General features: G+C 38.1%; 2 protein-coding genes across 12 annotated transcripts in view; one reads left to right on the top strand and one right to left on the bottom strand.

Moving 5' to 3' along the window:
• Gdi2 (GDP dissociation inhibitor 2) overlaps positions 1–13,001 on the top strand; it is a 26,548-nt gene extending 13,547 nt beyond the window's left edge. The window contains exons 4-11 of the mRNA XM_031359406.1: positions 1,801–1,935; positions 3,019–3,217; positions 3,591–3,722; positions 7,004–7,103; positions 9,163–9,334; positions 11,681–11,825; positions 11,983–12,037; positions 12,115–13,001. Coding sequence (XP_031215266.1) covers positions 1,801–1,935; positions 3,019–3,217; positions 3,591–3,722; positions 7,004–7,103; positions 9,163–9,334; positions 11,681–11,825; positions 11,983–12,037; positions 12,115–12,261 — 1,085 coding nt within the window. The 3' untranslated portion in view covers positions 12,262–13,001. The remainder of the gene's footprint in view (positions 1–1,800; positions 1,936–3,018; positions 3,218–3,590; positions 3,723–7,003; positions 7,104–9,162; positions 9,335–11,680; positions 11,826–11,982; positions 12,038–12,114) is intronic.
• Positions 13,002–13,521: 520 nt separating this feature from the next.
• Tasor2 (transcription activation suppressor family member 2) overlaps positions 13,522–26,840 on the bottom strand; it is a 50,779-nt gene continuing 37,460 nt past the window's right edge. For 9 of the 11 annotated variants that reach the window (XM_031359399.1, XM_031359404.1, XM_031359394.1 and 6 more), the window contains exons 14-20: positions 21,037–24,735; positions 18,487–18,612; positions 17,522–17,675; positions 16,580–16,685; positions 15,017–15,198; positions 14,507–14,621; positions 13,522–14,178 (exon numbers count right to left, since the gene is read on the bottom strand). In XM_031359399.1, coding sequence (XP_031215259.1) covers positions 14,175–14,178; positions 14,507–14,621; positions 15,017–15,198; positions 16,580–16,685; positions 17,522–17,675; positions 18,487–18,612; positions 21,037–24,735 — 4,386 coding nt within the window. In that variant the 3' untranslated portion in view covers positions 13,522–14,174. Of the gene's footprint in view, positions 14,179–14,502; positions 14,622–15,016; positions 15,199–16,579; positions 16,686–17,521; positions 17,676–18,486; positions 18,613–21,036; positions 24,736–26,840 lie in introns of those variants that run through there. The other 2 variants (XM_031359405.1, XM_031359398.1) reach the window with 1 other exon arrangement.

Here is a 26,840-nt window from a genome sequence, read left to right on the forward strand (position 1 = left end):
AATCCGCCTGCCTCTGCCTCCCAAGTGCTGGGATTAAAGGCGTGCGCCACCACTGCCCGGCTTAGACTTAATATTTTGACGTATAAGATACATATATGTGCATGTGTGTGTGGTTCTAGGTAACATGTAGTTTTCAACCTGTGTACCTGTCCTCAGCTCACACACGTTCCCTCCCTTCCCGTCTCTGTTGCACCCCTACATACACATTCATACACAGGAAGCTTGTGTATCTTTCCCAGAAGGCCTTTCTGCCTATTGCCACGTCTGGATTTGCCTTCCCCAGTACCTTTATTAACCTTTGATAGTATTCATTTTGTTTCTGCTGCTTTGTTATTGAAAAGTGAAATTTGGATTTTTGACATAAATCTGTCTATTAGAGAGTGGGATGACATTTACCAGCTTTTCCTATATATTGGTTAATTGGCCAGTGTAGTGCTTGGCATGTTTATAAAGTTATGTTCACCTTGCAGTGAGCTCTGCAGATTAGTGCCTATCTCAGGAGAGCCTTTGATTTCGCTTCTGTCGTCCAGCTCTGCTCCGTATGTTCTGTACAGAGCATTCGCTGGTCTTTTCCATTGAGTTTTTGATTGTGATGTTTTCTATGCTTAATATACTTACCTGTTTTCTTTTTAACCACACGATTATAAGAACATCAGTATTTTCAGTTAGTGATTTTTTTATAGTGTTATTTTATTGCTGTATAAAATTGTCTATTTACCATATAAATCATATGAATCTATGGTATAAAGTTCACCTACTTTTATCTTTTTTTGAAAATTTACCCTTTCAAAGAGGCTTGTTATTTGGCACTCAATACCATTGTGGTGGTTTTGAGATATGGTCTTTTGCGCGTGTGTGTGTGTGTGTGTGTGTGTGTGTGTGTGTGTGTGTAGCAGGAAATACATATATCAAATAGTTTCTTCTTCCCTTTAGGAACACAGAAGAGTGAAAAGTATTTTAGTACCAGTGTAGGAAAACCTGCCATCTGAATCTAGCAATTAATATATATGTGTATAATTAATATTTATATATATCGCCCAGGTAGCATGGAACACTGGGCCTTCTTCCTCAGCCCTCTGACTTGGGTTGCCTGACTTGCCATGTTGAACTATATTCAATTTGTAATCATGAGTCTTAATATTAGGGCCAGAGAAGTGTTCATGTACTTAAACTCTACTGCATGAGTGTATCTTCACACTGTATTTCTTAAATATATATTTTCTTACTTTTGGAGTTTGAATATAGTGTCTCATATATGATAGACTCTTCCACTGAGTTATGTCTTCAGCCCTAACTTAAAAAAAGATGTGATTATCTTTTCAGATAAGCATTAAAATGATTTTGGCCTCATAAAAGCTTTTGATGATTGGCACTTGAGCTTACAGATAGGTGATATTACTAATTGTGGTTCTTCATCTATCTGATATCAATATTTTCTAATAAATATAAGTTTATTTAGAAATTGAAATCTTTGGAATTGTCTATGTCTGATACAGAAGTCCAAAGTTGCCTGAATTCATTCACTTGCAGTAAAGCAGACCTCTTATCACTGTAGTTCATATTTCTTGACCTTTGCATAGCCAAGTCGATGGGACTCATTAGCCTACAAATTGTAACATTGAGTTTCAACATGTACTTAAGGTCTGTATTTTAGCTGCACCACTTAAAATGTGGCTTTGCAAGCTTCTGGTAAGACCTGCTGTACGGTCTTGGAAAGGTTGGGTGACTTTAATGGCAGGTTTTGCTCTGTTTTAATGATAATAAGGTTCAAGTGACAGTTTGCACTGTGTGCTTTTCTAGGTCAATTGGTGAAGATGCTGCTTTTCACAGAGGTCACTCGTTATATGGACTTCAAAGTGATTGAGGGGAGCTTTGTCTATAAGGGGGGGAAAATCTACAAGGTTCCTTCCACTGAAGCAGAAGCCCTGGCATCTAGTGAGTAATTCTCATTTTATTTAACACAATGATGAGATTTTTTTGGTGAAGAAGAATCTCAGAAATCCATTTATCTAGTCACAAATACTTACTAATTATGTACCAGTTAACTTTAATGTCTATTTTGTTTAGAAGAGGATGGGACAAGATATAAAGCTAGGAATTTTCTCATCTTTCTCTTCTTGCCAGCTGTATGTTAGTTAGTAGGGGCACTGACTCAGAAAGCTTAGGGTTTGCATATATCACCCTGACTCTCTCTGTCTCTTTGTGTACATCATACTTTTTTTTTAAAAAAATATTTTTTAGACAGTGTTTTACTATGTAGCTCTGGCTGCCCTAGATCTAGATCAGATTGGCTTAGAACTCACAGAGATCCACCTGCCTTTACATTCAAGTGCTGAAATTAAAGATTTCTTTAAAAAGTTGTTTATTTGCCTGTATGCATATGTATGCACCACATGCGTGCCCTACTGCTCACGGAGACCAGGAGGAGACATTAGTTCTCATGGACTGTAGTTACAAATGGTTGTGAGCAACCATGTGAGTGTTAACTGAACGCGGATCCTCTGCAAGAGCAGCGAGTGCTCCTAACTGCTGAACCATCTCTCTAGCCCCTGTAGAGCAGCGCACTGATTGTTTAAGATTTCATTAAGTGATATACAGTGCAGTCAATCTAAACTAAGTTGTAGCTAATTCTACCTTGGTGTCTCGGTCTTTTCTCATGAGGTCTTAAGTGTGCTGTAGCATTCAGAAGGAAGAAAGCAGCATTCATAATTTTGGGAACTCTTAACTCAGCATCATTAGAAGAACAACATTGGTATAGATGCCTTTGGAGCAATTTTTTTCAGTGTTATTTATTTTGTGCCTAATAAGATACAGAATTCAACTTCTCTGAAAATATCTACCATTTACTGAGATTGTGCTGTGCAATTGAATACTGTTGAATGACCTGTTTAGAGAGTTGTGCAGCTAGAGTTCAAGTTATGTAAGTTGTGCATGTTGAGTCATGACATTGGTGTTTAAAGTGCCCCCACATTCATACTTTCTCTTATTCCATGTGCTTTTTGAAAAAATATTTTTCAGGCTTAATGGGACTGTTTGAGAAACGCCGCTTCAGGAAGTTCCTGGTTTATGTTGCCAACTTTGATGAAAAAGATCCTAGAACTTTCGAGGGTGTTGATCCTAAGAAGACCTCCATGAGAGATGTGTATAAGAAGTTTGATTTGGGCCAAGATGTTATAGACTTTACTGGCCATTCTCTTGCACTGTACAGGACAGATGAGTAAGTAGGCTAGTGACTCTCGCCTAGTGTGCAGAGGCTGTAAGCTATTTGCTAGCCCCGCTAGGTGTTTTCCTGCAGGTGGGTTTAGGCAACTTTACAGTTCCTGTACTCTGTCAGACATTTATTAGAGAGGATTGACTGCAGACAAAGGCTGAGAATTCCAGTCAGGGAACATTTGTGAAACTCCAAATGTGAGACTTAGGATTTATGTTTTGCTGTCTTGCCCTGGGAAAGAGGTTCTAGTTGCAAATAAGTCTAAGGGTGTTTTAAGAGAAATTAAAGGGTAATCCTTTGAGATTACTGCAGGAAAAGAGTTTAAAATCAGTAAGAAAGAAGTAGTCTTTTTCTAATGTTTATTTACTTTTTTCCCTAGCTATTTAGATCAGCCATGTTGTGAAACCATTAATAGAATTAAACTTTACAGCGAGTCTTTGGCACGATATGGTAAAAGCCCATACCTCTATCCACTTTATGGTCTTGGAGAATTGCCACAAGGATTTGCAAGGTGAGTACCTGTTTTACCCATTAGCTATAGCCCCCAAGATCCTAGACTTCACCCTGACAGGTGAAGGTGAAAAATGTCTCTGAATAATGAAATGCTATTTGCTTGTTTTCTTGTTTTTGAGATTTTTCTTATTAAAATGATATTTATGCATAATAAACAGGAAACTTCAGTTAAATGAAATATAGTTTGAAAAGTATATAGACTTTAAAGACATGTATCATCAAAAATGGTTTCCTTCCCCTACAAAGTTACCTTAGATCATAATTAGTTCCCTCCACACAGAAAAATACATTCTATGCTCATTCACCTCTAGTGCCTTCTTTTTGCTTAACAGTGTTTATGAGATCCCTTTAGGTTGGTGCATGGGCTAAGGACCCACCTATACTGAGAGTCACGATATTGTGTCAATTACATGGTTATACCATACTCCTAGCTTGGGATGTCTAGATTTCCAGTTTGGGGTTATTATGAATGAAGCCTTTTTGAGAGTTCTTTGTATAGATAATATTGCTGACTGATGTTGAAAGTATGATTTTATAAGTAATAAGCCACTGCTTTTCTGAGCATTTGTGCCATTTTTATACACACAGCAGTGGGAGTTTTATTTATTCCATACTTATTTGATAGTTTATTGACATTAAAATTACATTTGTTAATATGTGTGTGTATAAATATGTGTGTGTGTGTATATGTGGGATGGGGGTGGGTTCTTTCCTACATAGTGGGTCCTGTGAATTGAACTTGATATCAGATATAGGAAGTATCTTTATCAGATTTTTTTGTTTGTTTGTTTTTCGAGACAGGGTTTCTCTGTGTAGCCCTGGCTGTCCTGGACTCACTCTATAGACCAGGCTGGCCTCGAACTCAGAAATCGCCTGCCTCTGCCTCCCAAGTGCTGGGGTTAAAGGTGTGCGCTACCACTGCCCAGCTATCAACTTTTTTTTAATTAAAAAGTTGGTTGAGGCCAAAGTCTTTCTACATGACCCTGGCTATCATGGAACTTATTTTGTTGACCAGGCAGGATTTGAGCTTAGAGATATGTCTTCCTGTCTATCAAGTTCTAGAATTAAAGGCATGTGTTCCAGCGCTCAGTTTTATCTTTATTTTTAATGTCTCCCCCCCCCCCCCAGTGGTGATTGAACCTGTGTTCAATTTCTTAGCTGAGCCATCTCATTGGCCATATAGCTTGATTTTGCATGTCTAGATAACTAATCTTTATCACCTTTTCATGAGCCATTTGTAATTTTGTGTTGTGATTGTCCAAGTCTTTTGTCTTTTAAAGGTTTGGGTTCTTGTTTTTGTTTTATGGTCATCTTGATGTATCACAATACATCCAATCTTTTTTTTTTAAGATTTATTTTTATTATTTATTCATTTATTTATTATTTATTTATTCATTTATTTATTTATTTATTTATTTTTTATTGTGTATGAGTGAGTACACTGTAGCTGTACAGGTGGCCGTGAGCTATCATGTGTGGCTGGTGTTGATCTCAGGACTTCTGCAGGCCCTACTCTGGCCCTGCTTGCTCCTTTGTAATTTACTGTAGGTGTCTTCAGACGCACCAGAAGAGGGCGTCTGATCTCATTACGGGTGGTTGTGAGCCACCATGTGGTTGCTGGGATTTGAACTCAGGACTTTCGGAAAAGCAGTCAGTGTTCTTACCCACTGAGCCATCTCACCAGTCTGTGGTTCCAGTCTTTTGTCAGACCTGATGTATTACAAGTATTTCCTTCCATTTGGTGGCTTGCCTTTTATAAGAAGTTTTACATTTTGTAAAGCTCACTATGTCAAACTTATTTTACATGTGCTTAATGCATTTTGAGAACTATGAAATCTTTGGGTAGCCTAAGGGTACAAAGGGCTGCTTACAATTTTGCCTTTTCATATAACTGTTCTCATTCACCTTGAAGAATGTTGATGCATAAGTGATGGAGGGCTTGGGCCTCTCCCCTAAGCCCTGAGATTTAGTTGTTCTAGCTACATATTGTGTGCCTGCGCCCGTGTATACATTCGTGTGCGCACGTGCGTGGGGGCCACATATTGAAGTCTAGTTGGAGGTTGTGTTTGAGTTATGTCTTTGCCTTTAACACGTTGCCCTGCTGATTATAATTTTGTAGTTAAGTCTTAGAAGTCAGGTGATATATATATCTTCAAATTTCATTTTGGCTGTTGTACTGTATTGGTGGTGCTCCAGCAAGCACACAGCTGTGCTTTATCTCCAGACTAGCTTTTGTTTATTTGGAAATAGTTTACCTTCATTTTGAAGGACTTTAGTTCTATCTTGTTTGCTTTTAGCACATTGAAACCAGTGTTCCCTTGGCTGCTTTTGGCGTGAATGAGAAGGTGGCTGTCTCTGAACCCAGTAGTTCTTCCTTCAGATAGTTGTGGATTTTTCTCTTCTGTCAATGATCTGGCTTTCAGGTTTTCTTCAGTTTTTGACAATCTTGCTGTTTGAATACGTTTAAAAGAGCCAAATTTAGAATTTTAGGCCATTACTTCTTTAGCTGTTTGGAGCAGCAGTCTCTTGTGTGAGCTCTTGTGTGACAAGCAGTCTCTTGTGTTAAGAGAGTTTCCTGAGGTAATGAGGCTCTGTTCATCTGTTTTTCTCCTGTAATTTTTTTCTTTTTCATATTTTCATTTGTCATAAGTTTCATCACTCTTTCCAGCCCCCCTTTTTTTCCTATATAATATTGGGAATTGATCCCAGGGCTTTACTGTATGTTACACAAGATTTCTACCATAGAATTATTACCTTTTTGTATGGTTCTTTTTCATATGAAAGAAAAAAGGAGCTATTTTCTTCTTTTGTCTCCCATTAATTTCTCCTGGGTTTTCCTTGCCCCTTTAGTCCTCCTCTCCCACAGAGACCCCATTCTACTTTCATGGCACACATGTATGCGTGTATCTATTAGTGTGTCACATTATGCATTTTAAATATATGTATGCACGTCTAAGTCCTGCATTTGAGAAGAATTGTGATTTAAGTCTATTTTGCTTAATTAACATCATGATTTTTCAGATCTCTTTTTATACTGATATACTTTCATTTCTATATACAGTGGATCTCCCTTTTTTGCCTTTATTTACCTCCCAGTATCTTTTCTTCCCACCTATCAAACCCTTTCTTCCCAACAATTTTCTCTCATATTTCCATGTCCTATTTGTTTGTTTAATGGCCCACTACCTTCAATTAGTAGATACTCATCTAAGATATAAGAATGGAGATTTTAACAGTTCTTATAATTGTGAATATAATTGATTAAAAAAACTTTTTTAGGTTAAGTGCTATATATGGAGGTACCTACATGTTGAATAAACCAATTGAAGAAATCATTGTGCAAAATGGAAAAGTGGTTGGCGTAAAATCTGAAGGAGAGGTAAGTTGTGAAGAAGATGTGTTGTCTGCTAAATAGTGTGGTGTGGACATTGATATTACATGTTGAATATACACATGCGTGCTCTTTGTCTAGGTCTGTCTGTCTAAGTTTTATTTATTTGTTTATTTATTTATTTAATGTATATGAGTACACTGTAGCTGTACAGATGGTTGTGAGCCACCATGAGGTTGCTGGGAATTGAACTCAGGACCTTCGGAAGAGCAGTTAGTGCTCTTAACTGTTGAGCCATCTCACCAGCCCCCTAAAGTTATTTTTACTACATTTTTTTTGTTCTTCCTTTTCTTTCTTCCTTTTATATCTTCCCACAAATGTCTTTGGGAAGCTTCAGGGTTTTGATACAGAACAGAAGTGGCTGTAATACATTCATCGCCTAACTAAGTCTTAAGAGATGGCATCATTTTTACAGTCATATATTGATTACTTTCTGCTTGCACACATGACAGTCTAACTCTTGAAATCAGAGTAGAGCCAGGATTTGAATTACTTCTGATTACCCTGCAACTGCCCAGGGAAAACTTATTATTGGCAAACCTAGTTTAAATGCTTACCCGTAGTTCAATAATTATGAACTTATTAAGTTATGAAGATAATTGATATAGTTGTTTGGATATTGTTTTTGGTGGTGCTTGGAGTGGAATGTAGGACCTTATACTTTGTAGGCTCAGCCCGGTATTCTGTTTTAAGAGAAAAAAATATACAGATTAAATTATAAATTATTTATCCAAATAGTTATTTTGAGTAATGCTCCATTGATGCTCCATTACCATGGAGCACTAGTGTACAAATAACTATTTTCAAGACCTTGCCATCAGTTCAAGAGCTTCAACTGCTGGATTAATTTTTCTTTATTTCTTTGAGAAATTGCTACGCTGTGACATCAGCCTTATTCTGTTCCATTCTCATGAGGAGTGGGCATGCCCTGCTATCACTTCTGTTTTGGTAGTAGCCATCCTAATAGGGATCTTGTGTGTTTAATTTGCACATTTACTGGTGCTTTTAGTGATGTGCTACTTAGCCATGTGCAGAGCTTCTTTGGAGTAATGACTGTTCAGATTCTTTGCCCTTTGTTTTTGAGGCAAGGTTTCTCTATATAGCTCTTGCTGCCCTGAAACTTGCTTTGTAGATCAGGTTAGCTTCAAACTCAGAGATCTACCTGTCTCTGCCTCCTGATTGCTGGGATTAAAGGCATTGCCAATTGGGTCTTATATAAAAAACTGAATTTTAGCACTTCTTGATATACTTGGACTATTACTCCCTATTAGATATATTATTTGCAAATATTTCCTTTTAACTGAATTAAAACTTTCTACTGATTGATACACAAATGAGTCTTCGATGTGCTAAAAACTCACAACCAAATTATAATAAACGAAGCTTTTGTCCTTTATGTTTTGGGGTAAGTTTTAGCTTTTTTCTTTAGGGTATTAATAGTTTTATAAGGACAATGGTTTTGTTCTGTTTTGGGATCTCATGCTGATCTAAAGGATAAACAGTTTGGCCTCAAAATTTTGGTCCTATCTCTGTATCTAAGTGCAGAGATTATAGGTGTGTGCTAGAAGGTTTTAAGATTTGCCACATCCCAGAATTGGTTTGTCACAAATCACTTGAAAGTATGCACATTTATTTCTGGCTTCTCTTCTCTTTTTTGTGTGCCAGTATCAGGTACCACACTGTATTGACCTGCTGTGTCTTTAAGGTAGTCCTCCATCTGTGTTCTTTTTTGTTAGTTTGTTTTTGTTTTTGGAGACAGGGTTTCTCTGTATAGCCCTGGCTGTCCTGGAATTCACTCTGTAGACTAGGCTGGTCTCAAATTCAAAAATCTGCCTGCCTCTGCCTACTAAGTGCTGGGATTAAAGGCGTGTACCACCATTTCCCACCATCTGTGTTCTTTTTTCAAGATTATTTTAGTTACTGAGTTTAGTTTTTAGGGTTCAATATACATTTCAGGATTGATTTAGAGAGCTCAACCTTCTACATGAATTTGGAACATATCATGTTTCCATATCTTTATAATGACCCTTTAAATGTTTTGTTACAGATTGCTCGCTGTAAGCAGCTCATCTGTGATCCCAGCTATGTAAAAGATCGGGTTGAAAAAGTGGGCCAGGTAATCAGAGTGATCTGTATCCTTAGCCACCCTATCAAGAATACCAACGATGCTAACTCCTGCCAGATCATCATTCCACAGAACCAAGTCAACCGCAAGTCAGGTGAGTTTTGAAGGACAGATGACAGTAGAGTTTTGTGAACTTTCTTAGTGTTTTCACCCATACTAAAGTAGAGACTTTCTTGTGACCTAGGAAGCCAGGTTTGATCCTCTTAAGAGCAGTGCACTGAAATGATCTCAGCCTTGTAAATCCACTGCCTGGAATCTTGGCTTCCTGTCTAGAGTGCATGGATGACTACTGTGGGCTTCCAGCTTTGTTAGTTCACTTGTTCTCTGTTGTAGCAGAGTCTGTGTCCCTGTGGTTTTAATGATTATATTTGTTTTAGCACTGTGCTATAAAAGAATGTCGCTTCTCTGATTTGAGTCAGAACTTCATCTGAAATTTCAACTCCAATTTTGATTTAAGCAGTGATTTTCAATACAAGGTTTGTATATTTTGGCTAGAAGCACCACATCTCAGATTTCAGTCAAATGTGGTTTTCAGTAGATTTTTTTTGTCCCTTCCACATAGAAACGAAACCACATAACATTTTTACTAAACAAAAGAATTTTTTAAAAATGACTCTCAAGGGCTGGAGAGGTGGTTCAGTGGCTAAGAGCACTGACTGCTCTTCCAGAGGCCTTGAGTTCAATTCCCAGCAACCATATGGTGGCTGAAAACCATCTGTAATGGGATCTGATGGCCTCTTCTGGTGTGTCTGAAGACAATATACATAAAATGACTCTCAAGCAGTCTCAGACCAGTAAAAAAAAAACAGTAAAAAAAAAAAACTTCTACGTTTTAAATTATACTTAGTTGTAAATACATTGAATCTAGTATACCAGCTTATTTCAACAGAAAATAGTTACATAATCTATAAAATAGAAAATTTTCAAAAAATAAATGAGATTCACCCCTGAAGAAATGACAAGATGGATGCATTCATGGTACTTGAGCACAGGTAACCAGCTATGTGGCAGAGTGTAATGGGTTATCTTGCTATATCTAGTCAGAGAAGAGCCCGCCTTTATTTCTAGGAGCATGGGGTTGGAAGGAAGAACCAGGCCAGACTTCTATGATGCTGTTATGAACCCCCAGCACTAAATGTAAAAGTTAACTTGGAGTATCTGCAGACCCTTCTGTATGTCCTCCCACTGTCTGGAGAGGACTGACAAAATAAGTGATTAGTCATAATTTAACCTTAAGAAAAACATTAACCATCAATCATGGTAAAACTTTAGCTGTATGCACCATCATTTAACTTTTACTTCTTGTGTCCTATTGGGACTTTTTGTAAAATGCTTAAGCTTTAAATATAAGTGAGGCTTGTCACTTTTTATTCTTGGAATAACCTTTGACTTTAGTACAAAACTACCATCTAAAATCCTTTCTCATTGGAAAACTTTTTAAAATTTAATCATTATCAGATATATATACTATATAACTTACATGTTTTATTATATTGATTAACATATTTAAAATTATGTAAATAAATGTTTTAAATTATGTAAATAAATGAGCAAATCAGTACTGGATGGTGGTACACATGCCTTTAATCCTAGCACTTAGGAGACAGAGTTAGGAGGTTTTTTTGAGCTGAAGGCCAGCCTGGTCTACAGAGTAAGTTCAGAGAAATGCTGTCTTGAAAAACAAAATAAATCCTCTTAGCTATTCAAAACCTTTTCAAATGCAGGCTCTAGAGTGGTAGAAAAATCCCTTAGGATAATTTTATTTTGGAGACAGGGTCTGTCTGGCCTTGAGCTCACTGTATAGACAACCACACCCAGTAATTATAACTTTTTATATTTGATATGAGCGAGATATACCTGGGGCAGAGTTCATTGCCAAGTTTAGCAGTTCATAGTCAAATACATCCTAAGTCTCTTAATTTAGTGATCTTTTCTATAGGAAAACCACTCTGAAGGAGGAAAGATTTTGGCTTAGGTTTTTAGTCTGTGGTCAGTTGACTCAGTTGTCCTTGGTCTCAGTGGTCATTGACTCATGTCAATATGAATATGGGGCAACAATTGCTGCTTACCTCAAGGAAACTAAGAATGCAAAAGCCACAACATGAGGAACTGTATTAAAGGATCAGAGCATTAGGAAGGTTGAGAAGAGAACCACTGTGCCAGTGGGCCAGTGCTATTGACATTCTCACGATCCAGTCATCTTTCAAGAGCACCACTAACAGAAGACCAATCTGTCAGAGTATGAGTCTGTTTTGAGTGACATTTTATATTCAAATCATACCGTAGTCAAGAGAAATTTCATTAATATTTGTAATTTACCAAGATCTAGTAATTTACCAAGATCTAGTTTATAATACTGCCTGCCTATTTAAAGTAATTTTAATTCACAATGAAGAGAAAGCATATGATACTTGAGTGCCCTTATGTTATTTGCTTCTAGATATCTATGTTTGCATGATCTCCTTTGCACATAATGTGGCAGCACAGGGCAAATATATTGCCATTGTAAGTACAACTGTGGAGACCAAGGAACCAGAGAAAGAAATCAGACCAGCTTTGGAGCTCTTGGAACCAATTGAACAGAAGTGAGTATTGTGCTTATTTATGTCAACTAAAATCAAAACTGAGATGTTGGTATCTGTTGCAGGGTCAGGTAATTCTGAGAACAAAAGAGCATCTTAGAATGCTTCTGGCTTAGGAAATAAGGCAAAACAGTGATACCAATTTGTTTTTCCCATATAGATTTGTCAGCATCAGTGACCTCTTTGTACCTAAAGATTTGGGAACAGATAGTCAGGTGAGTGTGATGATCTGAAAAAGATGTTACTAGTCTTTATTTAGGAATATCCTAAGTAGTCTAATTCTTACTTCCAGATCTTCATTTCCCGTGCCTATGATGCTACCACACACTTTGAGACAACCTGTGATGACATTAAAGATATCTATAAGAGGATGACAGGATCTGAGTTTGACTTTGAAGAAATGAAGCGCAAGAAGAATGACATTTATGGAGAAGACTAACAGCAGTACATATTATGTAATTAGGACAAACTTAAAATTTGGCAAATAATGTATATTGTATGAAATCAATATTGTAAGCCCTGCTTTTATGATCGAAATGGAGATTGAAGAGTGCTATACCAATGAATACTCCTTCACTTTTCTAATATCATGTATTGTTTTCATGGAATGGCTAGTGAGAATTGGTTGGTTCTGTTCAGTTTAACCAGACTGCATTTTTTCCTAGTGAAGGAGCTGTTCTAAAAAAATTGATATCGATACAGAGAACTTGATACAGTACTTGTATCTTTTAATCAGTGTAGCCTTTGCAATTGTGTGACATTGCTCAAGAGCTGGATCCATACAATTTGTGCCATCCTGATATTGGGAGTCTAAATCGAATATCCTTTGGTTTCTGAAAACGTTCAAAGTTTTCTCTATTTTGTTATGTCAAGTATTATTATAGGAGAGCCACATGTTTTGTTTATGTAGGAATAAACTTTTAGCCAAACTTCAGACTTAGGGAGTTGGAGGAAGCCAGTATGTGCTATTTTAACCTACAACAATTGCTGAGAAAGGGAAAGGAACCTTAAGGTAAAGCAGGTAAAAATATAGAAGCACCTTCTATCCCCCAGGCTTCTTAAATGGACCAAGCTGCAATGCAGTATTGATTTGACAGAGCCTCAGTTTCAATGATGTCTGTTCCAAAATGGCTCCAAATGATTTCTGTACTGCAAAATAAAGCCAAACTCTGGAAACCAGTCTTAGTATTGTGTGTCCTGCTTATGAAGACTAAAGAACTAAGATTTTTGGATGGGCATTATTTCCTGGCTTCAGTTTAGTAGTTGGAACTCCAATAGTTACAAGGCTAATTGCTGATCATACTAGTTGTGCTTCCCCACCCCTTCTATCTCCAGATACTGGACAAGAAGCAACCCGTGTTAAGTTTTTTTTTCAGGGTTTGAGTGTAGTCCCCCACAGCAGGGAAAGTATAGTTGTGAGAGGTGGAGGTTAACATGCTTACATAGGTATGGGTCAAAAAGCAAAGATCACTAAGATTGATTGGCGTTACCCTGGTGTTTTCCTCCTTTACTTTGTGACCTCAAAAAGGTCACATTTTGCTGCCCATATTGAGATGAAATTAATGCTTTCCTTTCTGTACTGTGCATAGCTTTAGGAAGCAAAGACCATAAGTAACTAAAGGGCAATAAAACCCTTTAATAAAGCAAAGGTCTAATGGCCTGAACATTGCTAAGACATTGCACACAGACTACAAACCACTGCATTTTCAGTGTCTTTATTAAAAAAACCAAAACAACAACAACAAAAACCCAAACTAGGTATAAAAGCCTTTGTTCCAAATAGATAGTATACAAATGGTTTTTTTCTTGTTTGTACCTTAAAGATTTAAGAAATTTCTAATATCATAAATAAAGGATTTCTTCCTCAATTGCCTTTTCTTGTAGTGCAGCGTTAAAAAACCCGAGTGTAAAAGTGTAGAAATTTGTCATTTACAAAAAAACTCAAATCTATGTAGTGTTTCTTATGTAACAGCTAACAACCATTACAGATTATACTTTCTACAGTGTGGTAACACCTCTGAAACATGCAGTTCATAAGCCTTTGAGCACACGCAAAACCAGCTATTTGTCAAAACAGACTTAGCTTTAGCCACATAAATGTGAGGGTCTCAAGTTTTAATATTTAGCCCAATTAATAGTTTTGAACGCATTATGTTTAAGTTGAAAATAATTTACAATATTCAACATTATAAACCAAAGCTAATTAATTGCAACTGTTGTCCATGATGAAATGAGACATTACAGCACAGTATGAGAAACAAAACATTGATTCTTCAAATGAGAGTTGTATTTTTTAGACACAGGAAAATACAGATTTCTTGGTGTACTCCATGTCTAGTCTCAACTCCAAAATCACCTGTAGGAACACACAATTGTTAAGAAAATGACCAAGAAATACAAGTGGGACAACTCTAACTAGTGGGGAAAGGCCTATGCATCATGTGTCATACTGTTTATACCAGGGTCAACTCAGACTGGCTACAGCTGACATCACTGGATTAAGTTAAAGCTGGCTGAGTAATCTCATCAGTGATAATCACAGAAGTGACAGGAATTCTACTCACAGGCAAAAATGAAATTTTACAATTCAAAGAGCAGTTTTTGAACAGTGTTCATACCCTCAGTGGCAGTGTCTGCTGCCAGTACCTCCAGTTTTCAAGGGGAGTTTTACAAAAAGCTCTTACCAGTAGCTACTCCTAAATGGAGCTGCTATCTTTTGTATATTTTCAGTGAAGTAGTTTACATCTGTAACAAGGATTCCATTCTTTTCAAAGATTTCTGTGGAGACTGTGGGCTTGTCTGTAAAGGAAGGGAAAAAAAACCCTATGACCAAAGGCCAGGATTTTTCATTTGTTCAAGGTAGCAGAATTCATTGAAGTGAGAAGAGAAATGAAGACTTGAGGGCAGCAGCACGGGCGGAGGGAAGGGACAAAAGCAACAACTGTACCAGCTTCAGAAAGCCAGGCAGTCCAGCTAATACTCAGAAGATGTGATAGAGTAGAGCATGCATGTGTAGGATCTGATAACGTTAATTAGAAGAGTGTTACTTGCCAAGCATCCTCTGGACCCTACTAGCTATGAGGACCATTCACATGCATCTAAGGTATTCACTAACTTATTAGGAAGGATATTTCTCCAGGTGTCCTGGGTTAGATTAGCTGAGTAATAAAGATTAGAATTTAGCTTATACTTACCTGTTAGGAAGACAGCAAACCTGGCACTGATATGTTGAATTTGCAGGTTTAACAAGCATTTCAAAATTTCAGCTTTTGTTGATGATGGAGAATCACAGTTGTGATAATGAAGTAAGTCAATAATATTTACACTTTGATATGACCTCAGAATTAAGTTCTTTTTTTGTGCAATTGAATCTACCCTGTAATATACAAAGAAATGTTAGTAGCTTTTCTTGCTTAAAAAAATTTTTTTTTTTCATTTTAAACTCTGTATCAGGGTGAAAAGGTACACAGGTGAATGCAGGTGCCCTAAGAGTCCAGAAGAGGGTGTCTGCTTTCCTGGATCTAGAGTTAGAAGCAGTTTGGGCCATCCAATGTGTTGGATGCTGGGAACTGAATTTGGATCATCTTTCTTAACTACAGAACCATCTCTGTCTTTCATTTTAAGTAGTTGTATTAAAACACTTGGTCAATAAGCCGTGCTTTTTTTGATGTTCTTGTATTCACTGTCCTGATTAGCTGCCTCTAAACATTATATAATAATGACACCTTTGAAAATACTGATTGTAACCTTGGGCCTCATTCCAAGGCAGAGGAGTCTCAACCCATATAGCTACTGCTACTTCAACCATGTATGTTGGCAACGTCAAAGTTCTCAGGCAGTCACTCGAATACAACCACTTTCTCACTAGTCTTAGTGGACTTTCCCACTAATTATACTTCAACCAGTAAGTTTCTCCTAGGAGTTGGGAGAATGTCTTACTTCAGGTTCAGGTTAGCCTTCAATTTGAGATTTCTCTCTGCTTTGCCCATAGAGCTAAAATCACATTGTGTGCTGCCATGCCTGATAGCAATAGTCAAAATTAATTTTCTTACAAAAAAGAACAAAAAACCCAACTGCCTTGATGCTAGGGATACATGGTAGAGTCTGAGTAATCATGAGGATGTGAGTGTAGATCCCAGCATCCACAGAAAATGCCAGGTACCATAGCACATACCCTGTGGCTATAGCCAGGGTAACAGGCTCACTGGCCAGCCAACCAGCATACTCCAATAGGTGAGTTCTATAGTCAGTGTGACCTCTCAAAACATAAGTTGGACAGTGACAGAAGACACCTGATGCAGACCAAGCTCCATGCACACAAGTCGGCAACCTGCACAAACACATACATATACCACACACATACTATAAATCACTGCTTTAGATTAAGGTGACTTGCCTCCTGCTGAATTTGTTAAACCCTGACAACTCAATATATGAATAAGTATCCACAAAGAGCACTAGCACCAAGCTCACTGTTCACCATATTTCTGCAGCTTATGGCAGTAGAGCCTGACTTAACTGTAGGTGTGTTTAATCCTGACTCAAAATATTGCTTGCTGTAAATACTTTTCACTGAATGCCCTACTATAAAAACCAAACCCCAAAGCAGACATGAACCTTAGGAACGAACGTGACACCTGACATTCCTGGTTGTGGTGCTTGAGTTACATTAAGCACATCAAACAATGGGAGCAGGGCTTCTATACCCTTCACACACACACACACACACACACACACACACACACACACACACTTACCTGACACCTTCCTTGAGCTTTTTATTTTCTTTGTAGTGAAGCAGCCACTTCCATCTGCTGTTTTCATTTAGTTTTTCTAGGATTTTGAGAATTTCCTTCAGTTGAACTGTAGAGTAAGTTCAGCAAGAGAAGATATGATGTGTCTTAGTTTTTGTTGCAAGGTCCATTGCTACTTATGAACAACTAGTCCCTTGTCTGTACCTTACAAGGCTGGGCAACATCAGAGACTCCACAAACTACTTCTATCTGGTCATGCTATAATGGCAAATCATTTTATAGCATGATCAATGCACATAGCCATTAGGGAATAGAGATCACTACTTCTTTTTCAGATTCATCGCAGCACAGAACAGCAGCCATCAGGAAGACAAATGAGCACAATGCGAGCATGAATGTGAGGAAAGGAACTTTCACTTGCTGTGTTAGGAACCTGAATCTGAACAATTTAATAACTGGTCTAACTTTCTCTGCAAACTCTAGAAATATAGTGAACCAGGTATAATACGCCAGAGTTATATAGTCAAGGCCTTGGTATCGGGCTTGTGCATACATTTATTGGGCTCTGTTCACAATAGCTATGAACCAGAATTAACATAAATGTCCATCAATTGAAGTACTATATTAAAAGCATGTAGTGCAGTAATTGGCACAAATTAAGCCTCAATATATATATATATAAAGTGATTTTTTTTTTTTTTTTTTTGGTTTTTCGAGACAGGGTTTTTCTCTGTGTAGCCCTGGCTATCCTGACACTGTAGACTAGGCTGGCCTCGAACTCAGAAATCCACCTGCCTCTGCCTCCCAAGTGCTGGGATTAAAGGTGTAAGCTACCACCTCTGGCTTTTTTTTTTTTATAAAAGTGATTTCTTTTTGATGAAACAGTATCTGTGTCACTGGGAGATGAGAAAATGACCTAACTAGATTTCAAAGTTAAAGACCAACCTAATGTCAAGCTTTCTAGTATGACATCATCTGATACCACAAAGCCGCCTGACTGAAACAGCTCTTGGTAGGTGTCATTCAGAATGTCTTCAGGGCTGTCCATTCCAGCAAAGATGACACTGGGGAAATGCTTTAGCTTCAGTAGAGAAGGAATCTGTTATGACATAAAAGGACTTCCATAAGGAAAGGTACATGCAGGCAACAATTAACATTCCTATGGATTTTAAGGACCATGAACAGCTGAAAACAAAGTATCTTCAGCCAAGACCACTAACAGACAACTTTGAAACAAAGAGTAATTTTGACCTTCTCATGAGTGGCCATTAGTTCATGAGAGAAGAACATGACTGACGTTCAGGGGACCTATAGCTAGGTCATACAAACTCATTCTGTTTCCAGCTCACCTGTGGTGCCAAACCCACCAGGCTCATGTCACTGCCTACTGACAATAGAAATACGCACCTATCCACTGTCCACAAACTGCTTCTTGAGATAAGCAATTATTTGTCAACTAGCAGGTAAATATTACATAAGTCCTTTTAAAGCATGATTTTCTTTTTTTTCTTTTGGTTTTTCGAGACAGGGTTTCTCTGTATAGCCCTGGCTGTCCTGGAGCTCACTTTGTAGACCAGGCTGGCTTCAAACCCAGAAATCCGCCTGCCTCTGCCTCCCAAGTGCTGGGATTAAAGGCGTGCGCCACCACTGCCCTGCCAAAGCATGATTTTCTTAATCAGACATGAAGTACCTCTTTTCATAGTTCTCCCTCAGTTAACACACTTTATCAACCTGCCCTACATAACCTGGGTGATTCTATAGTGTAGAACCCTGTACTCTCATGGAGTATCTTCCCACTAAAGGATCAATGGAAGTATGTTAGCTATAATCCTACACAGAATAGTAACTGTGATTCTGACAATGTCAGTGCCGAGAACACATGTCTTCTTATTGTGAGATTACAAACTTACTTGATGCAAATGTGAAATCATGTCTTCATTTCTAATGATAACTAATAGTGTCTCATCTTCTCTGTGCAAAGCTTGAGAGAAATCCAGAAGTTCAATTTCTGTATGGCCTCCTTTCTTTAGAATGCTCTGAAAGATTTACAAACAGCTGTTACTTAAAAAGGATACTGATAACACAATTTTCTGTTTCTGGAGACAAAATGTCTCTCTCTATAACTTTGACTGTCCTGGAATGCACTATGTATACCAGGCTGGCCTCAAATTCAGAGATCCAGCTCTCTCTGTCTCCAAGTGCTGGGATTAAAGGTATGTGCCACCATCCCCAGATAAACTATTTTTATAAATCAAGCCACCAGCTGGGCATGATGATGCATATATTCTTGGCACTTGGGAGATTGAGGAAGAATTATGAGTTCTAGACCAGCCTCAGCTACTTAGGAACTCATCTCAATACGAAGCAAACAGAAATACTTAACAATACATTAAAAAAAAAAGCAAATCCTATTTCTAAGGCAACTCAAGTAGCTACTGGTTTTATTACTAAATAAGCACATAATCATGAGCTGGATTTCAGTTTTTAGTTAAAAAATTATTAGTATGTACACACACATATGCCATGGTCTTTGGTAACTTTCAGGATTTGGTCCTCTCCTACTATGTGGGCCCTGGGGCTCACACTCAGGGTGTCAGGTGTGGTATCTGGTCCCTTCTTACTGAGCCATCTCAACAGCCCAAGCAAGAAGTTTATTTTAATGAAAAAGGCTGCTTTAAAGAAAAAAATCCAAAATAATACACACACATGACTTTTCACATTCAAAGGAGTGAGACTGGACATGGTTTGCTAGGTGTTTACATAATGCTGATACTTTTAATATATAGCTAGAATTTTAACATACCAGTGCACTCCTTTATTACTAATGAGAACAAACTAAAGAGTTAATTGTTCCTTGGCTGTCCATATCTGAATAATAGGGTGACACACTTTCCTCAACCCCACCCTCCCTTAGGCCTCTTATGTAGCCATTGGAAACCCCAATTATACTCCACATGCAGTCAGAACGTTTGTTGTCTTTGTGATGTATTACTTTGCTTGCCTTGGATCTCAAAATAGGTGAACATTTAACTGTTTTATTATCACTCAAAAGGGACAGTATAACTTTTGATCAAGTTCTTTTAATAGTCTACTGAAATATTTATCTGTCACTGTTTGCAGATCCTCATCCTACAAATAGTCCTGCATCCCACCACTAAGGAATAGTGCACAACTTGCCAGAATTAGGATGTTTCCAAGGCTTATAGAACTCTGCTGTGAGGCAGGATCTTACCCCGTAGCTAGGCTTCAAACTGTCTGTGATTCTCCTATCTCAGTCAGCCAATTGCTAGGATTTGCAGGAGTCGGCCACTACACCCAACACACATTGTGCTCTTGAATGCATATAATTCTCAATTTTAGTATGTGTTCATTTCCTCACTTAAAAGTTGTACCTTTGTACAAGCGTGTTACTCTTTATTGTAAACAGTGGCCTCATGGTTAACTACTACTGTATTTTCAAACCATTCAACTGCCCATGACAGTTATGAGTCACTGGGTGGGTACTGGGAACCAACTCCAGGTCCTCTGCCAAGTATTTTTAACTGCTGGGCCATCTGTATGCTCCCTACTAGAGTCTCTTCCTAGCATGGCTCTTTCATGTGTGTCCAAACTCATCTCTTGACAATAAACTATGTCTAGTGATGCTGACCAGCCTCTGTCACCCCAGCAAGCTGGGTTCTTGTCCCTCTGTTCCCTCTATCCTGTTTTTTTTTTTTTTCCTTTCTGCCTTGTTTTTCTCTGCATCACTAAGCCCTTTGTAGGGTATATCTGAATTAGTATAAAGAGTATAAAGATTACTTTTCACAAGATGTTACCATGATAGACATGCCTTCATTTCAGAAGTTATTACTTTCCTCCAGTGTATCATCAATGAAAAAGACATTTGGCATGTGAGTTCTGTGTATAAATGAATGTGTGTGACAAAGTTGATACTCAGGTGTCATAGGGCTTTCCAGCTAACCTAGAGCTATTCTATTTAACTAGAATGGCTGGCCAGCAAGCCCCAGGAATTCATTTAAGTGTTTGGATCACAGGCCACATACACAACTTTTTGTATGAGCGCTGTGATCAGGCCTTCATATGCGTGTATGGCCCACATTTTACTGACTGAGCCATCATCATAGTCCTGGAATATAATTTTTCTTTTAAAAAATTGAATGGTAAGGTTAAGAATGTGGTTATTGAAAACTAATGTAACCATGGTCAAAGTCTGACATGGGGGAGGCCAGTATTTGTCTTGATTCACAATTAGTCTTTTCACTTTAGTCCCATTGGAATTTGAGTTATTCCATTTGAGTTATTGATAACACCTGCCATGTAGTACACAGATAAGAACAGAGATTAAAACTATATATCACATCCCATACCATTTCTTTATAAGCTCAAACTTCTAAGTTTATTACTTCTAAAATAAACTAAAATAAGAAGATAATGTAGTATAGAGTAAGCTAGTACTTTACCTTTGTTCTTAAAAAGAATGACTTATCTTCTGTTTCAACGAGGTAGAACAAAAAAGGGCTCTTACAAGCCTCTCTCACAACGCCTTTTAGTTTGACATGCAGAGTGGCACACAAGTCTGTGATCATATCTTCGTAGGATACCGACTGTCTTGGCTGGTATGTCTCCTGGGACACAGCTTCTGCAGAAGTTACATTTAACTCTTTATCTTGGGAAACAGTTTGGTTGCTACTCATCATTATCTTATTAAATTCAGCATATTCATTTAGAATAAGTGAAATATCATTTCTAGGTTCTTTTAAAGTACTGTTGTATTTCAGTTTATTGAGGTGGAATGGAACAGTCTGACTTCTTTCAGAATTTTTAAGATTTCTACTTTGACTACATTTTTCCTTCCAAAAAGAGGAAGAGCCGTCATCTAGACTGCTGGGCGAGTAGCCTCTTCTGTGATGACTCTGCGGCCTAGTGTCTGAGCATACAAATGTCACCAGAATGGGGCTTCTGCTCTTGGGTGGAAGACGTAGACCTGAGGTCTCAGATGTTTGTGTGGATGGGGATGTTCCGACCGAGATTTGGATGAGCGATTCCTCAGGGATGATGTTGTTGGAAGGGGAAGATTGCTGAGAATCTCCCTTTATTATTTGTTTTAGCTTATGGTCAAAACGCAAGTACTCGAGGTCTAATGTATTCTGAGTGAGGTCATCTGTTACATGCCAGGTGCTGGTCCAGGAGCTGAGGTCGCAGTTTGCACTCAAATTCCGATGCCTCTTTAGGCTATGTAACCTTCTTGTGGTATCTTTGAACTCTTTTGTTATAGTAAAGTTATCATAAGTCTTGGGGATACCATGGGAATCTGGGATCTGGATGTAGCGTGGCATACACTTATTCAGTGAGATAGGAAGTGGTTCTGTTTCCTGGTTTCTGGGTGGGATGTGTGTCTCAAGCGCTGAGCAGGCCCAGGTGTCATCACTGTGGTTTAAGCTTGTGAAAGAGTCACAGCTGTCTTTTATAACATCTTTTTGGCCTTTGTGATTACCTCTCAAATTCTCCAAATTGCAGGTTTTACAATCAAGAGAATCCTGAACAGAGTCTCCAGAACGTGGTCCACAGTACACGGAAGCATTTGCACTTATCTCTGTATCCCTGCTCAGTGTTTCAGCATTTGCCTTGGTTTCATGTACCACGTTAGGGCTTTCACTCAAAGTTTGTTCTTTGTACACGTCACAAACAGAGTCAACAAATTCTGGGAAAAGGGAAGCAGAAGGCTCTTCACTGATGCTTTTACTGAAGTCTACTGTATTTTGGCAAGAATGAGCATTTTGGGAGAAAACATCACCATTCAAGAACTCTTTTACTTCACATATTGTGTCCTGCAGCACATGAATTGTTTTTTGTTCATCATTTACAGACATGGAGTTAGACTGAAGGCCAGTAGCACTGAGATCCATCCTTTCTTCATGTAATTCAGTTCCAGTATTTTTAAGTAAGCTGGCCATTCTGACTACTGGTATTTCTTGGGTTTGAAGCCCTGGCTCTACGCTTACTGGTTTTGTATAATAGGTGCACTGAGCACTGTCAGAGGAAGAAACAAGCTTTGAGACTTCTGCATGAGAGTAAGCCTGAACATCAATTTGGTCAATGGAGGTAGAGTTCACTGCCCCAAGCTGCATATTACTATCAACCTCTGTTTTTATATCACTGTCACAGTCATTTTTCTTAATGTTTTTAGAACTAGTCTGTTTTAATGACATATTCACTATTCCACTTGTGGCTATAGAAAACAATGCATCAGTCAAAGACTTATTTTCAACAACTTTTCTAGGACTACATGAGGGTACACTGGAGTCCAAGGCAAGGTGTTTTATGTCCATGTTTCTGTTCTCCATACAATCTGCCTCCAATGAGTTTCCTGATTTTACAGGTTTCTCAAGAGGCTTAAAATTACTTCCATACTTAGCAGGTGAAGTAGGCTTATTTAACTCTGTATCATAGCATTGTACCTTTTCTGATAAAGATAAATTCTCATTATGCTCACTGGGGACACTGACCTCAGTTACTTTACCAGGCACAGTAACTCTGCCTTCTACTTCTGCATTACTTGGTATCTGTGGCATTTCAGCTGAGAGCTGCACTTGTACTTGAGCTAACTTATCTTGTCCCTTTGGACTCTTAGGACCAACAAGAAGACTTTCTTTTTCTGGTATAGTTACATCTTCTGACTTAATCTGGGAGACTTCGTTAGTTTTCTCAGACTGTGAGCCATAGAGTTTTAAACAACATGGAGATGACTGTCCGTCTCCAATCTGTACTATGGGATCAGGACTTGAGGCTGGTGACACTTCTATTAGAGGGCCAAAGGGAAAGTCCGAGGTGACATTAACTTTCTCTGGAACCTCAGGGGTACAATTTTTTAATAGTTCGCTGGACTCCACAGGACACACTGACATACAGCTAGCTGAATTTGTTTCTCTGTTTTTTATGAGTCTCTCCTGTTCTTCTGGTTCAACCATTTCAGATCTACTTTGTTGTCCAACATTTGATACTGGGGACCTCTGCAATTGTTCAATTTCACCAGCTGCTATCTCCTCACTGTGGCTTGTAGGTGGTGATATTGTTAGAGTCAGATCAATATCAGGATCTTCCCCTGCCAACTCCATGCTAACCTCTTCCATATTCAGTGAGAGATCAGTTTGTTTGGGAAATACTGAATTAAATGTTTGCAAAATCTTTTCTTGGTTTAGACTTCTGTTGCAACTATTCATTATTTCTGAAGAGCCACCTGCTACATCACTCATTGCTGGATTACAATTAGGAGACTGTTGTTCCTTCAAGGTAACAGAAGTTGATGAGACTACTTTAACTTGAGATGGTTCTAGAATCTCATCTAAAGACATGCTCAAGCCATTCTGAGTCTGTTGAGAGGCATCTTGTAGGCACTTTGTTTTATCACTGGCTAAGGAATAACTAGAACTTTTAACTAATGACAGTGCCTCCATTATCAATCCTTCATCAGCTGATGATGTCAGAGGAGGAGTCTCTGTCTGTAATAGACACAGGTTCTCCGGAGGTGTTTCCTTTTTTACTGAAGAGGCAGAAAGGCACTTACTATTTTTATCCTCTGACATGGCAAGAGAAGGAACATCCGTAGGACTTTGTGTTTGGACCTTTTCCAATGCAGACACAGGATACTGAATACTCAAGGCAGGAGCTTGTTTAGCCAGCTTGGTATTAAAGCCTGTAGGTTTGTCAGTTGTATTTACTTCTGTATGTATTGGTCCATTGGCATTTTTTTCAACAGCAAGAGTAACTGGATCGAGATTAACCATCATACATTCCACATTATCCTCCCTCCTTTCCACAGAGGGCTGACATTCGTTACTTATGTGGCTGCTATGGTGAATAACATCCTGTACAGCACCTGTTTTTATCAGCAGTGATGGGTGAAAAGTATCAACTTTGTTCTCAAGGTTGTCCAACACAGACTTCTGACATATTAGGTCACTGCTGGCCCCATCATTAGCTGTGGTCAAGGTGGCTTGTGTGACAGAGTCATTATAAGAAATCATCTTTGTGCTCTGACAGGTTTTATCTTCACTGGGAATGTAAGTTCCATTACTTTGGGCACTCACAACACCAGAAAGCACAACAATAGAAGTCTCTAGTTTATCTGGTAATTCTTGCTTGGCTTTACCTCCAGTTACCTGAAATGACAAAAGTTTTTTTTTTTAAAATTAGTTTAACAGATTAAGAAAAATTACATATATGAAAAATGGCAAGGGTTTTGTTTTCTGAGTCTTAATATATAAGAAATCATCAGAGGATAGAGATAAACCCATCCCATTAGGGATGTGTTGTTTCCTTTTTTTGTGGTGCAAAGTTTGAACTTAGACCCTTGTATACAATTTTTTAAATTTTTTTTACTGCATTATGAGAAAAGTTACATGATTTCAATTTATCTGAATTTGCAAACATTTAAAAATTTTAACTAAATAGAATTAAATCACATTCCTGTTTCCCTTTTGTACCCCAACTTCTCCCAGAGACCCCCTCTTCAATACCTACAATATCTTTTTTTGTCATATTCCTTAAAATTTATAAAATACCTTGTATACACTAAGTGAGCACTCTAGCACTTAGCTATACTCCAGTTTGTGGGAGTAGTGGCATGTCCCTGTAATTCCAGCATTCAAAGGGTGAAATCAGAAAAATATTGAGTTCAAGGTACTTGGCTATAAAGCAAATTATGTCTCAAAGAAACAAACAAGCATTTAAAAACAAAACAAACAAACAAACATCAGAGACAAGAATTCTATTTTATTATAAACCAGCCAACTAGATCTTTGTGCCAGGTATAGTGGTGAGTACCTTTAACACTTGAAAGGCAGAGGCAGACAGGCAAGCAGAGACAATCTCTGTGAGTGGAGGCCAGCCAGGTCTGCACAGGCCTTTCTTAAAATATCAACATGCATGTACATACCCTACTCTCAAATTTGAATGTCCCATCCATCATTTAACAAATGGAGCATTAGAAAAGAAGTAGTTTTTAAATTTATCTGTTAGTGAAAGGATAACATTTAAAGCCAAAACTAATCTTTTCTTCTTAAACAGTAATTTCCAACTACAATATACAACCACTTGACATCTGGAACTTTCCCACAAGATAGTAAATAATTATTACCCCATGTACTCTGAATAACTGATTCTGTAAGTAAGGGTAAGGGTCCCTCCTCAATTCTTAAGTTTCTTTGGTTAAGGGTAGAGAAAATTATTTTTCACTTCACTGCCTTTTATTCTACAAAACAGTAGAAGTTTCATCAATATGACTTCATATGATAAAAGGATTGAGTTAAACAGTATAAATGGAACTCAATTAAGTATCAGGAGGGCGTCTCAGAACAAGTCTAACAAGGAAGTTGTTTTGTTAAGTCTCCACATGATCTTGTCTAGACCATGAAAACCACGAACTGATACAATTTACTACAGGTGGCAATATCTGGAGCACCATGCTCACAGACTGCCATGTCCGGAGGCATACGGTGGAAGTGAAGATTTCTATTTTAAATATCATTAAAACATTTCTGTCTCAACCAGTAAGATAGCAACTTGAGTAATCAGGAACTATGATGTCAGTTTTAAAAGGAGAAATGTAAAAGAAAAGTCTTGGTGACAAGAAACCTGAGAACTTTCTTGCAGCCTTCCCAATGACACAAAATTCTAAAACACACTATGCCTCTTAGTGGAATGCTAGCTGCCATAATCTTGATGTACGTATTATATTACATACATATCTAAATAAATATTTAACTACAAGTATAATGGAATATTCCTAAAACAATATCTATTTAAAAACTGGCCAAGTATACTCCTAACCACAAACAACATGCTATTGGCTTCCAGTGCCTTTGATCATAAAATAATCTTTACACCACAATGTGTCCACTTATGGAACAAGGGAAGGCTATAGCTCAGTCACATGCTTTTTATATGCAGGCATAATACCCAAGAAAGAATACCCCCCCACACACCTCACTTCCAAAATTCTTAGAAGCATAAGCCGGATCATGTGTCATTTGAAAATCTGAAACCCAGAATGTACTGGCTAGTTTTGTGTGTCAACTTGACACAGGTTGGAGTTATCACAGAAGGGAGCTTCAGTTGGGGAAGTGCCTCCATGGGGTCCAGCTGTGGGGCATTTTCTCAATTAGTGATCAAGGGGGTAGGGCCCCTTGTGGGTGCCTACCCTGGGCTGGAGGTCTTGGGCTCTATAAGAGAGCAGGCTGAGCAAGCCAGGAGAAGCAAGCCAGTA

The sequence above is a fragment of the Mastomys coucha genome, unplaced genomic scaffold (genome assembly GCF_008632895.1).
Source record: "Mastomys coucha isolate ucsf_1 unplaced genomic scaffold, UCSF_Mcou_1 pScaffold7, whole genome shotgun sequence".
In the NCBI taxonomy this organism is placed as follows: domain Eukaryota; kingdom Metazoa; phylum Chordata; class Mammalia; order Rodentia; family Muridae; genus Mastomys; species Mastomys coucha.